The sequence below is a fragment of the Onychostoma macrolepis genome, chromosome 04 (assembly GCF_012432095.1).
Source record: "Onychostoma macrolepis isolate SWU-2019 chromosome 04, ASM1243209v1, whole genome shotgun sequence".
NCBI classification, from domain to species: domain Eukaryota; kingdom Metazoa; phylum Chordata; class Actinopteri; order Cypriniformes; family Cyprinidae; genus Onychostoma; species Onychostoma macrolepis.
Window position 1 is genome coordinate 33,481,750 of NC_081158.1, and position 19,359 is coordinate 33,501,108.

Below are 19,359 nucleotides of genomic sequence, written 5' to 3' on the forward strand. Positions count from 1 at the left end.
TAGTTATAAATTTTTTTAGTTTAGGTTATTTTCCTAAGGTTAGGTTATTTAGGTTTAGTTTTACTTCAATTTTTATTTTATTATATATTTTAGTTTTTATGTATTTTATTTTATTTATTAATATTTTTAACTGGCTTTTATTTTTGTACTCTCATACTTGTCATTTTAGTAATTGATCTAAATTTAGGTTTATTTTAGTATTGTTTTTATTTAATTTATTATTTATTTAATTTTGTATTTAGTAATTTTAGCGAATGTAAAATTATAAATGTTCCTTTGGAAGCTAACTGAAATAAATTTAAATTGTTCATCTAATATTTTGATTCATCATATATTTTATTTCTGCTTTGTTTCAATTAACAAAAATGTTTTAATAGTATTAGTTTTAGCTAACCATAGTAACCCTGCTATGCAATAACAAAGGGTATGTATATACACAAATATATATATGTGGGGGTTATGCCGTTTTTTCCCCCGACATAAAAACATTTCTTTTATTTATATTTTAATGATTAAAAATTAAACAAATCATATTTTTGGGAAAATAAAGGGGATCTAATATTGAAAATAACATTGAAGACATTGTAAGATTATTCCTTAAAGATAAGGTTTTAATAGTTTTAGTAGTAGTAGTCCATTACGTTCTGCCCAATGTCTTCAAGTGAAACCGAACTTTTATTTTGACGGGTTGCCGCGAATACCTTTACATTTCTGTGTGTATATGATATGAGGATAGTTTTTCTCAAATGAAGCGGTCAAATGCTCATGAAGTGACTCTCAGAGCAGTTCTGGAGATGTTGTTCATGTATTTATGTCCTCATTTAGTGAGGCGGCAGACGTTATCACCGGAAGTGTCAGGCACGCTTCTGTATGAGTAGTGAACAAACCCGCGCGTCTGCGCCATACATTAACACAGAGACAGGCAGAAGTCATATTTAAATAGTTATTTTGCGGCTTAATATTTACAAATAGGAGTGGGAGTCTCTTGTGTGTGCGCTTACGTTTTTGTGTGTGTGAGTGCGTGCGAACCGGGGCGGAACTCCGCTGTGTGCGATACAGAGAGCGCGACCATGTAACGTGTCAGAAATGACATTCCGTCGTGCAAATAAGATAAATAACATAAGACTATTTAACAGAGGTGGAAAGTAACGAATTACATTTACTCGCGTTACTGTAATTGAGTAGCTTTTTTGTGTACTTCTAACTTTTTAAAGTATTTTTTAAAATCTGTAATTTTACTTTTACTTAAGTATATTTTATTTGAAGTATTGTACTTCGCTACATTTTAAAACGCATTAATTACTGATTAAAAAATAAAAAAATAAAAAAATCGCTCCCTGGAAACTACTGCAGTAAATAATGGGCAAGATAAATAATGGGAGAACAAACTGGGGCTAAAATAACAAGACGCAGATGGACAAGACAGGCGTTAATGGTGCTGAAAACCAAACCCCGTCGTATTCTGCTGAAGTTGAACTCGAAGGAAATGAAGTGAACCCCTGGCCATATTTATGCTCTATTATGAGTGTAAGCTGTGTTTGCCTAGTGAGACCACACTAGTAGCTTATACAATCTCGACATCACCCCTTCGCAAACATGTAGAGGTAGCCAAAGGTAAATACTTGCATCATTGCATTGGTGGTTAAAATGAGGCTTTGGAAGTTTAGCAAAAGGTTTTGTATAAATTAGCCAAAAAGACAGTGGTGCAGGTTGTGCGATTATATATCGTCTGTGATAATATCGTAATTGTTGTTTTTAACGATGTGCGATTTGACATTATCAGTATTGAGGTAAAAACCAAACACTCCTACAGAGTGTCATGAAGTCTAGTAGATTAGACTAGTGTGCACGCGCATTTAGACTGTGTTGTTTCACTGCGTGATTCAGTCTGTTGAAATGCATTTAAAACGATCACAAAATTGAAGATATAGGGGCGGAAAATGTATATTTATATCATTTCATATAGTAAATCAATATCACACGACGAGTGCCGTTTTTCTCCAAAACTCAGCATGATTAAATATAGATTTTTTTTTTTTTTTTACAACAGTTCAATAAACAAGAATTTAATTAACAGACTTGTGTTTTAGACACCATATTACCTGTTTTTGCTTTATTTCGACAACAAAAATTATCCCAAACACAGCCACAGCAATGTTTTGCGTCTCTGAGCAATGACGGTGTTTCGCTCCTGAATGAATCAACTGTTAAAATTATTCGTTCAGTTTAAATGACTCACTTATTAACAGTGACTTGGTGACACCTACTGGCGGTTTTAATTTCACATTTAAAGTATCTTTTGATTTTTGATTTTAATAATTTCAAATGAGTATTCAACATTTTATGTCTTATATATCAAAACATTATTTTTGCATTTGTAACTGCAGGTTAAATGCATTCTTGTCCTGCATTAAACACATCTAAGTAAATACATCTAAATGCCACTTCAGATGAAGCTTCTGTGTTTCCTCTGCACTGCAAAGATTAATTTTGTTGATATTGATTTAATTTGTCTGGTAACAGCCCACATGTCTTATTATTCTAAATAACTGAATCCTTTAATTAAAAACAACTAGTTTGAGATTTATACACTGTAAAAAGTGATAAGTTGACTTAACTTAAAAAAATTGAGGAAACCAGTTACCTTAATTTTTTAAAGTAAATAATAATTAAAAAAATAAGTTAAGTGAATTGTCAAGTTATTATTTACTTAATAATTTTAAGGCAATGGGTTTCCTCATTTTTCTTAAGTTAAGTCAACTTATCAGTTTTTTCAGTGTAGGCCTATCCCAGGGGTGTCAAACTCAGTTCCTGGAGAGCTGCAGCCTTGCCGAGTTTAGTTCCAACCCTGCTCCAACACACATACCACGTAGTTTTCAAATAAGCCTAAATGATTAGATTAGCTGGATAAGATGTGTTTAATTAGGGTTATATCTATACTGTGTAGGGCTGTGGCCCTCCAGGAACTGAATTTGACACCCTTGGTCTATCCCAGTTTTGCCTCCCTCCCACTGTTAAAAAGTAACTAAATAATTTTTACTCTTGAGTAAATTTTAAATGAGCTACTTTTTACTTTTACTTGAGTAGATTTTTAGACTGGTACCTTTACTTGTACTTAAGTAAAATTTCATTAATGTAATGGTACTTTTACTTGAGTAAAATATTTTCGTACTCTTTCCACCTCTGCTATTTAGTTTGTTTAATAAAAGAACAAGGCATAGACCTGTTCTATAGGGAAGGTAACATTGAATGACTTCTTTTGTGGTCTGGCGCTATAGAGAAAATAAAATTAAATAAAATTAGTTTGACTTTCAAGGGGGGCGGGGGGTACCCCTAAAATAATGGTAGGGGAAACACTGATATATACAGTGGGGCAAAAAAGTATTTAGTCAGCCACCAATTGTGCAAGTTCTCCCACTTAAAAAGATGAGAGAGGCCTGTAATTTTCATCATAGGTATACCTCAACTATGAGAGACAAATGAGGGAAAAAAATCCAGAAAATCACATTGTAGGATTTTTAAAGAATTAATTGGTAAATTCCTCGGTAAAATAAGTATTTGGTCACCTACAAACAAGCAAGATTTCTGGCTCTCACAGACCTGTAACTTCTTCTTTAAGAGGCTCCTCTGTCCTCCACTCGTTACCTGTATTAATGGCATCTGTTTGAACTCGTTATCAGTATAAAAGACACCTGTCCACAACCTCAAACAGTCCAACTCCAAACTCCACCATGGCCAAGACCAAAGAGCTGTCAAAGGACACCAGAAACAAAATTGTAGACCTGCACCAGGCTGGGAAGACTGAATCTGCAATAGGTAAGCAGCTTGGTGTGAAGAAATGATATATAACTGTGGGAGCAATTATTAGAAAATGGAAGACATACAAGACCACTGATAATCTCCCTCGATCTGGGGCTCCACGCAAGATCTCACCCCGTGGGGTCAAAATGATCACAAGAACTGTGAGCAAAAATCCCAGAACCACACGGGGGACCTAGTGAATGACCTGCAGAGAGCTGGGACCGAAGTAACAAATGCCTCAAATCCTGCAGTGCCAGACGTGTCCCCCTGCTTAAGCCAGTACATGTCCGGCCCGTCTGAAGTTTGCTAGAGAGCATTTGGATGATCCAGAAGAGGATTGGGAGAATGTCATATGGTCAGATGAAACCAAAATATAACTTTTTGGTAAAAACTCAACTTGTCGTGTTTGGAGGAGAAAGAATACTGAGTTGCATCCAAAGAACACCATACCTACTGTGAAGCATGGGGGTGGAAACATCATGCTTTGGGGCTGTTTTTCTGCAAAGGGACCAGGACGACTGATCTGTGTAAACGAAAGAATGAATGGGGCCATGTATCGTGAGATTTTGAGTGAAAACCTCCTTCCATCAGCAAGGGCATTGAAGATGAAACGTGGCTGGGTCTTTCAGCATGACAATGATCCCAAACACACCGCCCGAACAGCGAAGGAGTGGCTTCAGAAGAAGCATTTCAAGGTCCTGGAGTGGCCCAGCCAGTCTCCAGATCTCAACCCCATCGAAAATCTTTGAAGTCCGTGTCGCCCAGCGACAGCCCCAAAACATTACTGCTCTAGAGGAGATCTGCATGGAGGAATGGGCCAAAATACCAGCAACAGTGTGTGAAACCCTTGTGAAGACTTACAGAAAACGTTTGACCTCTGTCATTGCCAACAAAGGGTATATAACAAAGTATTGAAATGAAATTTTGTTATTGACCAAATACTTATTTTCCACCATAATTTGCAAATAAATTCTTTAAAAATCCTACAATGTGATTTTCTGGATTTTTTTCCCCTCATTTTGTCTCTCATAGTTGAGGTATACCTATGATGAAAATTACAGGCCTCTCTCATCTTTTTAAGTGGGAGAACTTGCACAATTGGTGGCTGACTAAATACTTTTTTGCCCCACTGTATGTATATATATATATATATAATGTGTGTATGTATGTATGTGTGTATATATATATATATATATATATGTATATGTGTGTGTGTGTGTGTGTGTATATACATACCTTTTACCTATATATATGTATATGTGTGTGTGTGGGTGTACACACACACACACACACACACACACAATAAAAAGGCAAGAAGTGCTCAGGTCAGATAAAGGGTGTAAATCAAGACTTGTTACACTGTTACAATTTCACAGCCCATAAGGCCTCCTGGACCATCTCTACTTTCTCTCCCTCGTTTTTTTTCCCCCCTCAATGACCCACTTTGCTAATTATAGATCAGAAGTTTCCGCCACTGAAAGTTTGGTCTGAACAGTTGACAGGCCATGCGTTGAATCAGGGTCTGTGCGGCACCTGAGGACGCTCACGCCGTGTGTGTGTGTGTGTGGGCCGCTTGATTGACGGCGTCATGGTCGGATAAAGAGACCGTTTTAACTGAGAAGAAGAGCAAATTATCTGAAGCACCTGTGTGACGAGTGTAAACTTCAAATAAGAGCCGTCTGTGTCAGATAAGGTCAAGAAATGTGCTGGAAAAATGGTGAGTTGTTAAGAAATGGCCGGTGATTTTGCAAAACAAACTGCAGTTGGTTGCTTTAAATGCCAGTCTTAAGGTCTCGTTCTGTCTAAGTGTCCAGTTTTCTAACAACAAATGTTGAGGGAAATTTTTTCGTTTGTGTTATTCCTTTAATTATGATTAAGATGTTTGGATAAGCTTAAATCATAAAAATATTTAGTCCTAAATTTAATATTTATATCTTTTAATTTCATTTAAAAGTTTCAGCCATATGGATGATACAGTTTTAACAAAGTGATTAGTTTTAAAAAACAAAATTAATAAACTAATATAATCCATATTTACCAGTTACACATAAATGAACAGGTAATATTTCTCTAATAATACTAATAAACTGAATGTTTTCAAATGCACATCAGGTTTATGTATCATTAATAAATCCAATATTTATAACCATGTTTTTACTGAATAAATTAAATAGTTTTCACAATGAATAGATTAGATTTATGATGATTATAAACTATTTGCATATATGCATTTTTTAAATAAACATCAGTTGAAATAAAATAAGTTTAAGGTTTTTTATATATTTTATTTTTTCATTTTGTGTAGTTGACATAGAAACACTTCTTTAGTTTAACCTGATGTATTAAGATGATTAACACTAAAACATCAATAAAAATTAATAAAACCTTTATAGGCAATAATAATGCCTAATAAAAATGACAAAAAACATACAGAAAAATTACCAAAACTTTAATAAAAAAAAATTTAAAAAAAGGAAAATTCAAAAATGAAAATTAATTCAAAATGTTAATAAAAACTATAATAGTGTATAAGTGATACTTAAAATAATCCCTGTGCAAAAAATCTTACCTGTTTCTGCTATGTATGACTGCCAAAAATGCATCACATTAAGTTTATTAGTTTATGTTAAAACTGTGTATGAGCCAAATGGAATGAAATTTTACATGCAATTAAAAAACATAAATTCTAGTGCATGCAGCGTGACTCAGTTGTTTGAAGTAAATCTGTTTGTGTCTCCGCAGACATGCAGAGCTGTGAACAGCGTTGACCGGCGGCGTCTGGACAAACATGGAGCCTTGTGCCGAGTCTCAGGGAGATCCTGAGAGAGCTCAGGTGAGCGATCTCTCACACACACACACACACACACACACACACACACGTTCATATGGGTATAATGAGCCATTAGAGCTCACACAGACCCGAACCAGCCTTCACAATGACAAGAACAAAGCTAATGCTGCTGACACCAAGCACACTTTAAAATCACCTCGCTCACACACTTTCTGTCCCATTAGCGACTACAAAACACAGAAACACACCTCAGCTGTCAGAGCCTGTGAATAAAGAACAGTATAAAGCACTAATGCATGCTGGGATACTTCTCATTGTCACAAAATAATATTATTAATAAAATGAAAGGAGATTAAGCCTGCTTAATAAATATTGGGGAAAAATATTGTTATAATTATAGATAATAATTAAATGAAATATGAATGTATTTAAGATTATTTATTTATTTAAATATATTAATTTAAATATTAATAATATTAATATATTAAAATATATATAATTTATATCTAATAGAATTTAAATGAAGAAATTATGGTACAATTTGTGGCACTGTCTTTAATATATGCAAATGAATTGTATTAAATATAAATTAAATATCATTAAAAAATACTATTCTAAGAATGTAATAAAATAACACTAATATTAAAGGGGAAAAAATTTAACTGTTTATGAAACATAATTTTTGCCGTTATAGTAATCAGACTTTTGGGGGTAAAATTTGCTTAATTGTTAAGAAAATAATGTCACAATGCAAAAAAAAAAAAGTATCTCAATAATACAATAACACCAGTGCAGAAAAATAAAAATTAAGCTAGAAACACATTAAATGTTGACTATTGAACATTTGTGTTTGTATTGCATTTCTGGTTATGTGAATCATTTCACACACAAGCCTCAGGTGTTACCCAGCATGCACCTGTGAGCCGCGCTCTCTCTCTTTCATTAACCTAACTGTCTGTTGAGCAGGAGTTGTGTAGGTGTTGACAAGTATTTGCTTTATTCACGAGTCGTTGAAGCCGTTTGCAGAAGCGAGAGCTATGAGGGCTTTGTTTGTGTTTACTGCTCTGTTTATTTCAGTAAAATGTGGATCATATTCCTCCGGCTCCAAATGCTTCACACGTGTCAGAAAACATCATGTATTCGCTATATGAAAGCTTTAGTGGCCACGCTGAGATCAGATCAGAAGGATGTCACTGTACCAGACAGTTTTGCTTTAGGTTCCCTGTAAGTGGGTTGTAATTGTACCATTGCACACCATTCATTCATAGAAGGATCTGCATCGGGTCTTTAGCTAATTATAGCTTCTTAAGTGATCACTTCTTAATAAGTGTTTCAGTGGATCCTCCTACATCTGTACTAATGCACTGTGGGTTTTGTTTATAAAGAAATGCACCATTCATAAACAATATTTATTGTGAATTATAGTAATAATATTATTAGTAATCACTGTTTTGCACAAAGAAAAAGAATAAAATTAATTTCATCACATTTCTCATTACTGTAATAAAATCTCTTTCTCATTACTGTAAAATAGTAATGTAACTTTTCTGTCCAGATACACTGATGTGTTTTTATTAAAATAATTTCTTTAGCATTTATTTAAATTTTTACCACATAAACTACATTATACATCCATTCAGTTGTACCTTTATATATAATATAATGTAATGTAATGTAATGTAATAATAATATATTCCAGTTCCTTGAATTTTGGGAGAAAATGTGCTTAACTGTCATAAATAATGTCACAGAAATGGTAAGGGTCGTAGTAATGGGCTTCATTTTTTATATTTGAATATAAAAAGATTTATATAATAAAAATTATTAATATACTATTTATTAATATTATATTATTAATTCATTACATTAATACAATATTATAATAACAATATAATATTGCAGTCATAATAATGAGATTTTTTTTTTAGATTATGGTGATATAAATTTGGAGAGAAAATTTGATTAATTGCCATAAATAATGTCAAAAACAGTAATGATCCTAGAAATAGTCTTTATTTTTGTTTAGATTTTAATATATAATTTATTTCTTTATATAATATAATATAATATATAAAAAGTATGTATAATATTGCAGTAATGAATAATGTGATTTTGTTTTCATATTTAAATTTTATGTTTATATATTTTTATATTCTAAGATGTAAATTCAATTTTTTTTTATTTTTGGGGTAAAAAATAACCAGTTTTTAATTTTATTTCTGAGAATCACCCTTATTCTGAGAGTGAATGTAATTTTTTTTTTAACAGTGCTTTAAAACTTTTCGCTTGTTTTGTCGTTCCAGTCCTCGATTCTCTTCGGTCTGCTGTTCTTCACTGTTAATGGGCACACAATGAAACAGTAATTGATCAGTCATGACTCCTAAATTGCTTTGAAAATAAGTATCGACTGGCGCTATTACTCCACTGCTCTGAGTTATAAAGCTCACACCCTTCCTGTCTGAATCATCTGAGCAGAGAGAGACATGATGAGCTGATATAAAAATACTGCAAGTTTATGACTTCTGCTGGATAAATCAGTAACCCTTGACCTGTGAGCCAGAGGATCGTTTCTCATACTTTCATTCTGAGCCAAACGCTACATCGAATGTGCAAACATTCCCTTCAGTTGCACAAATGAATTCACAGCATCTTGACATTCAAAAGCATGTGAAATGCAATCAGATACTTTTCAAATAAATCAAATGATCCTGAATGCATTTCACTAGGGCTGTCAAAAAAATTCGAATTTCGAATATTCGTCGAATTTAAAATAAAAATCCACATTCGAATGCAAAAACGTAAGTTCAACTTTTAAAAAACATGTCTCGAGATGCTTTATCCCCATCCCACTGCATCTCATGTTTTTAAATGAAAAAAAGTACTCTTTGTGATTGGGTTTTTCGGTCCTTTGTATTAAACTCTACATACACACATGATGCTGTTTTGTTTCTAATTGTTTAAGCAACATAATTATATATGGTTTATAAACATTATTTTAAACATTATGCACTTGTTTCAAAGATAGTCATGTTATTTTATTGCTTTGAATAAACATGCATGAGTAATATTTTGCTCGAATGCGCCCTTTTGTGGCCTCCCTTTTGTGGCCTCCCTTTTGTGGCCCTTTTGTCCCCCTAACTGAAATGATGCCTTTTAAAGTTTTTCAGCCATTTTGACAGCCCTTCAGTTTCATCAAACTAACCCTGTGACCTCTGATGTGTTATACATGTGCAGCGATAAGGAAGCGCAGCATAACTTTACATTAGATGGAGAAAGACTTCGACTCACAAGTTGACAGGAAGCCTCTGCCGCTCGTTTCCTGTCTTTGGAGGCGGAGAGACACAAACCCAGAGCGGCTTGTATCTGACAGCAGATGTCAGGCATGAACAGGATGTTTCGACTAAATACAGACGCTCAAACACCAGTGGAAATGTGAGTTTGAGTTAGAAATACAGCAGAGAGACTTAAGACGTTCACTCATCGTGACCTGCTGCAAACGCTCTTCAAAAAGTCTCACATTTATGTGAATTCATTTGTTTTTCCATTATTACAGCTATTGAAGTTTAGGGTCTTTAGAGACCACCATCAATGCACTTCTGCTATTTATAGTCTTGTCAATATCTCCGTATTGTTGATATAAAGTGAAGCCACATTGTGAATTAGTCCAGATCGTATGTGTTTTCTTAATGCACAGTTATTTATGTTCTCTATTTTCTGTATTGGCCTCATGAAGTGGTTTATAGCAAATAGTTTGTTTTCCAATGGATGAATAATGAATTATTAATACACAGATGATGGAAACTGGAAATGAGTCATGATGGGTTGGTGTAATTATCCAGATGTCAACTCAGGGTGGTTTATAAATATGGAAGCATTTTATTAATAAAGAAGCATTTTATGAAAGTTTGAGTGCAGTTTAAATAAATGTCGTCAAGAACATATTTTGTTTTAAAATAAACTGTTTCAGGTCAGCTTTGTGTGTCATGTCAAATGTAGTTTGGCTTTGTGGTAGAAAGTACACAGCAATGTCATAACTGAACCATTCATACACATCCGTTCAAAAGTTATTTATTTAATTTAAAAAATCCAGTAAAATTGTGAAATATTATTACAATTTTAAATAGCTGTTTTATATGGGATTATATTGTAAAATGTAATTTATTCCTGTGATCATTACTCCGGTCTTCAGTGTCACATGATTCTTCAGAAATCATTCTAATATGCTGATTTACTGCTCAGGAAATATTTCAAATTATTATCAGTGTTGAAAACAGTTGTGCTGCTTCATATTTTTGTGGAAACAGTGATACATTTTATTTTTCATGAGTCTTTGATGAATAGAAAGTTCAAAAGAACAGCATTTATTTAAGGATCTGTAACATTTTGAATGTCTTTACTGTCACTTTTGATCAGTTTAATTAATTGATCTTTTGCAACATACTGCAAATAGCCTAGATTTTAACATTTTGAGATGAAAAGCTAATAATTAAATCATTTATATATTTCAAGATGAAAAATAATTAAGTATAATAATTAAATTACATTAATAATAATTAAATTAGTTCTAATAATTAATAACTAAATATAATAACTAATAATTAAATTTCATAATGTCGCATTAAAATAAAATTAAACAAAACAATCAAAATAAAACACTATTATTTATGTTTTTATTCAATATTTATGGAATTTATTAAATATATTTATATAATTATATACATTTTTTACTTGCATGTCATGTAACCATTAACTGACGTGAATGTGTTGTTAGGAAATATTAACTTAAAATCTCTTTGAGTAAATATTTAATGTCAAAGAGGTCTGGCTGACAAAAAGAAAAAAAAAAAGAAAATTGTGAATAGCTGGCTTACTCTATAGTCAATATGTCCCCAATGATAAAAGAGTTTTTACATTGATTTAATATCATTTTATCACACTGTTTTCTCTGAATCTGAACAGCTGATTCAGACCTACAGTTTAGACCCCATTTCACTCATAACTTTGTACTAAATGTCAAGTTACTGCATTTTGCCTTGGATTTGCGGTGTTGTATGTCCTTATTTAAGATAGCTAGGTAAAGGTGTGCGTGTGTGTGTGTGTGTGTCCAGTTCACTGACTGACCAGCTGTGAGAAACACTGAGCAAACAGACAATCATCTAATGATCAACAGACAGGGAAGACAAGCAGGGAGGAGCGGCGTGTGAGATGGAGGAGCGTGTGGGAGAATCGAGAGATTCGTGTGTGTGTGTGTGTGTGTGTTTGATCTCTGTGTCCGCGCAGACGCTCCGGCTCGCTCACGGTAGGCTAGCGCTCCGTTTCTCTCTGTTACTCGTGACAAATCCAGACGGATGATGGATGGCTGGGTGTAGACGGCGTTCTGCGTTGATATATGAGTGTCTTATGGGATCTTGTGTGATTTTTGTTGGCCTGTAGACGTGCAGACGGGAGTGTCGTGTGATTTGTGATGAACAGTTACTGAACTCTGATCAGCTGTGGGCTGTGGTAATGTTGCAACTTTAGATACTGGAGTTTTACTATAGTGACAGCATTTGCATTGTGTGTGTGTGTGTGTGTGTGTGTGTTGTGACTGCTGGACACGAGACAGCTGTTGGCTAATCTGTGCCAGTGGTTTATCGGCGGATGTTCAGTCAAAGCATTTTCAAACTGTTCAGAAAGCAGGCCTCTGTCAGTTTACAGCTGTGTGTGTGTGTGTGTGTGTGTGTGTGTGTGTGTGTGTTTATCAGGACTTCTTCACTATGGAAAGTCCCGTCTCATGCCATTGTGACCCAGTCGCAGGCCTGTGTGTAAATACAGTAACAGAAAACTAGATTTGTACATGTTCTGATGAAAATTGGCAGCAGGGTTTGCCATGACATGATTCCCCTAAAATATGAGTGATAAAAATAGTGTTGTGCTGAAGATATGTAAATATGTACTTCTCAGACTTATTTTCCACTCCACTTTAACAAATAATTAGTTCTCGGTTTTTTTTAACAAGTTATTTGAGAATTAAATATCATTTTAATCTTTTAATTGGTCGTTTTAATATTTTTGTAATTGACTTTTTTTGTAATTGTAGTATTGTAATATTTTATTTATTTGTTTGAGAATTATAATTTGTTTTTACTTTTTCTTTTCTACTTAACTTTTTTTATATGTTACATATATGAATTTGATACAGTGGTGGCCAAATTTATTAGAACACTTGGCATATTTAAGTTCAGGTTTCAGTTGTTTTTGTTGAATTGGCCATTACAATACCCATAAAACAAAGTATTGCCAGAACTACCTGCGATGGAAGGAATCTGCTGTAACATTGAAAATGATGGACCGGCCCCCTCAAAGTCCAGACCTCAACCCCATCGAGCAAATTTGGGGTGAGGAAATATATTGACACCATGCCAGAGAGATGTGCTGCTGTAATTGCTGCAAAAGGGGGACATGCCAAATATTAAAGTTAAAAGTGGATAGAAACAGCACGACTCACTTCATCTGATATTTGTTGTGATCAGAGCAACCATCTGCATGTTTCATGAACATTATGAAATGAAGTTTTCATTTTTTATATATTATTTAATAAACCTATATTTGTATATAGTTTATATATATATATATATATATATATATATATATATTACTTTTTCAATTCAAAAAGTGGATGGAAAGTGGTTCGGTGACATTACCTTCCCGTCACCTTCGCAATGTTCTCTCAAACAGAACACAATTTCAGGGAGATTTGGTGCTAAAATGTAGTCTGCCACACCATCTGAAACGGCCCGGCGGTATATTAATGCTGACCGGAGAACAGCGAGACCACCGCGGAGGTAATAGGATCCACCCCAGGATCAGAGCGGCCCATTACCAGCCAATGAGGCGCATCTGAAAGCATCCCAGTGATGGATTGATACTCTATACAGCAGCTTTACCTTCCTCTCACCCTCTGTTTTCTTTCTCCCATCACTTTTTCCCTTTCTCTTCTCATTCTTGTTACAAAAAACACTTATTTGCTTATGTAACATGAGGGTTTTTGACTGTGAAAGAGTCAAACGTAACTCCCAGGTTCTTTGCAGATTATTTTCAGCATAATCTACAGCATTTGTGTCGTGCTGCTGATTAATTTAGACATCCCTCATAGTGCATCCCTCAATTTGTTTACATGATTATTGGAATATTGATATCTAATGAACAGGAAATGCATTTAGAAGTAAGCAAGCAGGACAATGAAAAAAAAGATTAAAAGAAATATATATATGTATATATGCTTTGGGCTGGTGAGGAGATAAATATAAACATTTCTAAAAGTAGGCATCTGCAGGTCTGATTTTTGTGTATGTGTGTGTATATATATATATATATATATATATATATATTTGAGTTTTTTGTATATTGAGAAATCAATATATTTTATATATTAGTTCGATTTTTTCTAGATTATTAAGAATGTATTATTTTAAATATATATTATTTATGAATATTTATATTTAATATATAATAATATAAATTAAAGTAAATAAATATAAATTAAATATAATTAAATCTATACATTTCTAAAAGTAGGCATCTGTGAGTCTGATTTTTTTCACGGAGCCCTTTAAAAAAATATTTTTCAAATGTTTTGCGTTCAAAACATTTTGCAAAATCAGTTGAGTTCGGACAAACTCTTCCTGTTTACTTTACAGCTTGCACTGGTTACAGCTCGTACGTTCATAATGCAGCGGTTCATAGAGTTTTATTTTGAACTTGGACTCAAATAAAGAAATACGTCAGTGCTTAGTTCAAGGCACAGTTCTAATGTGGCTTAATGTTTTAAAACAGTGACATTGGAGGGCCAAATTCGATAATAAAAGCTGATAAATTTATTAGGCTAATATTAATAACTTTATTAATAATATTAGCCTACTAAGTAGAATAGCCCAGAATATGAACGCAACGCCCTGCATTTTTTCTCCCCCATAAAATACTTAAGGTAGGCTAATGAATGAAAACTGAGATTTTAAAAATACCAAATCCGTTGCATTCATATTCTGGGCTATTCTGCTTTATTAATAGTAATATTATTAATAAGGTTATTAATGTTAGCCGAATCATTTTTATCAGGATTTTTATTATCGAATTTAGTCCTCCAATGTCACTGTTTTAAAAAACATTAAGCCACATTGCGTTTTAGAATGTCCAAAAACCGTGCCTTGAACTAAGCACTGAAGTATTTCTTTATTTGAGTCTAAGTTCAAAATAAAACTCTATGAACCGCTGAGTTTCTCAAGGGAACGCAAAAGTTTTGCGAGAGAACGCAAAACATATGAAAAATATTTTTTCCTTCCACCCTGAATTTTTTCCACCATCGTGTGTCCCTTAAAGGACTCCATATGATGTTTGCAATTAAGTGTTTTTATAATTAACAGTACAAATTAATAATACCAACATACAGTAAGACTAAATAAATTAAATTAAAAATAAATAAATAAATAAAATACAGTTAGTCCAACTTAATAAAAAAAAATATATATATATATATATATATATGTGTGTGTTTGTGTGTGTGTGTGTGTGTGTGTGTGTGTGTGTGTGTATATATATGTGTATGTGTGTGTATATATATATATATATATATATATATATAAATATTTGGTGGTTTGCCTGAATGACTGCAAACAAAGTCTTGCACATTCCTAAAAGCTTTTGTGAGTCACAGTGCTTTAAAAGCGCTTTCATTTTCTTATAATTGCGCCTTCAGGACTGACTGTACCGCCTCCGGATGAACACTGCAACTCTTTCCAGGTGTTTTATAAAGCTTCAGCTCTGACTGTCGATGCTTCTGTGAATTTCCCGGCCTTTTTCTGTTGTTTTGTGACTTGGTGTTAAAGTCATGACAGTGCTGATCCGGCAGAAACACCATGCTGTCAAGTACCGGCCTGTCGACTGTGTGTTTGTGCGCGAGCGGACACCGAATGCTCTTGAGTGTTTCACATTAATCTCCCATGTGGGGATTTGCTGGAAAACACCCGAACGCCGAGGCTTTAAAACATCAGCTGTCGTCTTTGTTTCGCAGGCCGCTTGACTCATCTGAATTCACTCCAGAAGAGATGCTTAAACAGGCTGCAAATCAAGGTTTCATGATATATTGGCAGCCGAATGTTAAACAAAACCACTGAGTCGAGTCTCAACAGCACTTTGTGGCCATTTAGGTTAATCGGTGAGAAAAAATGCATTTGTTAAATATTATTCATTAGTCAGTCACATGCATCTTGAATTGCATAATAAATATACAAGGTTGCAACATTCATTGCATGCATACACATCTGTTTATGTCAGTCATTATGCACACTGTGTGCGTATATTGACTTTGAAGCTCAGCAGAAACCATGCTGATGCAAGGCACCATGGGATTGATTGCATTGATGCTATTTGGAAGATAATTTAAATTCGCTTGCATGTCCATTTATTTTATATTTTGGTTTATTTGATCATGTCTTCAGCTCTGTTTGACCACATGCAAATTCATTCTGCAGAATTATGTTGATTTTCTCTCACATTTAGTGCTGCAAAGTGAATTAATAGACTCTGTGTGTGGCTGCTGATGAGCAATTCCATTGATTTGTACTTCCAGACAGAACCGTGTGTCATCACCATAATTTAGCATCAGACCAGTGCCGCAGGAGAACTAAATCTGTCCTGGAGGGACCTTGAAAATGTCTGTTTTGATTTATTATGTAGTCTGACTATAAACACTGTCATTCAAAACTTTGAGGCCAGTGAATGTTTTTGAAAGAAGTGTCTTATGCTCACCAAGGCTGGCTTTATGTCATAAAAAGGCATTATAAATTGTGGAATATTATTATGATTTAAAATAACTGTTTTCTATTTGAATATATAGCCAAATGTAATTGATTTCTGTGATCAAAACAGAATTTTCAGCATCATTACTCCAGTCTTCAGTGTCACATGATCCTTGCTAATATTTCTGATTATTAGCAATGTTGAAAACAGATGTGCTGCTTAATATCAGGATTTTATGATGAATAGAAAGTTCAAAAGAACAGCATTTATTTGAAATAGAAATATTATATAACATTACAAATGTATTTGCTGTCACTTTGGATCAGTTTAATGCGTCCTTGCTGAATAAAAGTATTAATTTCTTTCAAAGAGAAAAAATTAAATGTCTCCATTCATATCTGTGGCCTAATAAAAGCCGTTTCATTCTAGCTGCTAATGAACTGCCTCATGGGTGCCGACATCACATGACCAGCTGAATAATACTTGCTCTAACTCGCTAACCCTCCTATTATCAGATGCTTTTACTCACTGAATAAATTAATGAAGGCGTGCATTTCTACAGTGGCATTTAAACGGTTGCTTTTGCATTACGACTCTCCATGTCATAACTGAGTGTAACTTTTACTGTTTAAATATTATAAAATGGAAATATTCATAAATAGCCAATGTCTTAAAAAAGCTTTCAGTTTGTGATATTTATATAGCAGATTACCTGTAGAATGTGACCTGGAGGAAACAGTCATGATTTGGTTAAATAGATGATCAATACAGTATCTGAGAGCTTTCGAGGCCTTCAAGTTGCATTTTTATAGTTTTATCACACTTTTTTTGGGGAAGCTGAAAGGAAACCGAATAGACAAACGTGAGCAGTACCATTAACACGGATGCTGGAGGAAACAGAGCAGACGTGGAGTTGTTTAAGGATTATCAAACAGATGCTTTCCAGGCTGCGCTATGAAAACATGCCGTCATCCGTGATAGAAACAGCCCTTTCTTAAAAACCAGAGATTGGCTTTGTTTTAAACCGTACAGTATTTTTGGCTGAGTTGGAGAATAGCATACTCTACTACTACAGGTGCTGGTCATATAATTAGAATATCATCAAAAAGTTGATTTATTTCACTAATTCCATTCAAAAAGTGAAACTTGTATATTATATTAATTCATTACACACAGACTGATATATTTCAAATGTTTATTTCTTTTAATTTTGATGATTAGAGCTTACAGCTCATGAAAGTCAAAAATCAGTATCTCAAAATATTAGAATATTTACATTTGAGTTTGAATAAATGACCATCCCTACAGTATAAATTCTGGGTATCTCTTGTTCTTTGAAACCACAATAATGGGGAAGACTGCTGACTTGGCAATGATCCAGAAGACGAACATTGACACTCTCCACAAAGAGGGTAAGTCACAGAAGGTCATTACTGAAAGGTGTGGCTGTTTACAGAGTGCTGTATCAAAGCATATTAAATGCAAAGTTGACTGGAAGGAAGAATTTGGGTAGGAAAAGGTGCACAAGCAACAGGGATGACCGCAAGCTTGAGAATACAGTCAAGCAAAGCCGATTCAAACACTTGGGAGAGCTTCACAAGGAGAGAACTGAAGCTGGAGTCAGTGCATCAAGAGTCACCACGCTCAGACATCTTCAGGAAAAGGGCTACCAAGCCACTTCTGAACCAGAGACAACTTCAGAAGCATCTTAACTGGGCTGTGGAGAAAAAGAACTGGACTGTTGCTCAGTGGTCCAAAGTCCTCTTTTCAGATGAAAGTAAATTTTACATTTCATTTGGAAATCAAGGTCCCAGAGTCTGAAGGAAGAGTGGAGAGGCACAGAATCCATGTTGCTTGAAGTCCAGTGTGAAGTTTCCACAGTCAGTGATGATTTGGGCTGCCATGTCATCTGCTGGTGTTGGTCCACTGTGTTTTCTGATGTCCACAGTCAACGCAGCCATCTACCAGGAAGTTTTAGAGCACTTCATGCTTCCTTCTGTTGACAAGCTTTATGGAGATGCTGATTTCATTTTCCAGCAGGACTTGGCACCTGCCCACACTGCCAAAGGTACCAAAAGCTGGTTCAATGACCATAGTGTTACTGTGCTTGATTGGCCAGCAAACTCGCCTGACCTGAACTCCATAGAGAATCTGTGGGGTATTGTCAAGAGGAAGATGAGAGACACCAGACCCAACAATGCAGAAGAGCTGAAGGCCACTATCAGAGCAACCTGGGCTCATAACACCTGAGCAGTGCCACAGACTGATCGACTCCATGCCACGCCGCATTGCTGCAGTAATTCAGGCAAAAGGAGCCCCAACTAAGTATTGAGTGCTGTACATGCTCATACTTTTCATTTTCATACTTTTCAGTTGGCCAAGATTTCTAAAAATCCTTTCTTTGTATTGGTCTTAAGTAATATTCTAATATTTTGAGATACTGATTTTTGACTTTCATAAGCTGTAAGCTCTAATCATCAAAATTAATAGAAATAAACATTTGAAATATATCAGTCTGTGTGTAATGAATGAATATAATATACAAGTTTCACTTTTTGAATGGAATTAGTGAAATAAATCAACTTTTTGATGATATTCTAATTATATGACCAGCACCTGTATATAGACATGTAGTATGTGTGCTGTATATTAAAGCTTTCACATTTTATGTTCACATTAAATTGCCAGACGGCCTACTGCATTTGCTAAAATGTGCGGTACAGAATTTGGGACACATGTATAGCATATCCCACAGCCAGTGTTATTTCAGTATGATCTATATACTGTTATAATATTTCATAATATTTTGTTTTTGTTTTTATATTTTCAGTTTATTTTATATATATATATATATATATATATATATATATATATATATATATATATATATATATACATATATACATATATACATACATACAGTGAGGAAAATAAGTATTTGAACACCCTGCTATTTTGCAAGTTCTCCCACTTAGAAATCATGGAGGGTC

At 34.2% G+C, this 19,359-nt stretch overlaps 1 protein-coding gene across 6 annotated transcripts in view; it reads left to right on the top strand.

The window, feature by feature from the left end:
• osbpl8 (oxysterol binding protein-like 8) overlaps positions 1-19,359 on the top strand; it is a 96,786-nt gene that overhangs the window by 24,703 nt on the left and 52,724 nt on the right. For 3 of the 6 annotated variants that reach the window (XM_058772070.1, XM_058772076.1, XM_058772074.1), the window contains exon 2: positions 6,544-6,634. In XM_058772070.1, coding sequence (XP_058628053.1) covers positions 6,590-6,634 — 45 coding nt within the window. In that variant the 5' untranslated portion in view covers positions 6,544-6,589. Of the gene's footprint in view, positions 1-6,543; positions 6,635-11,405; positions 11,892-15,320; positions 15,786-19,359 lie in introns of those variants that run through there. The other 3 variants (XM_058772075.1, XM_058772071.1, XM_058772069.1) reach the window with 3 other exon arrangements.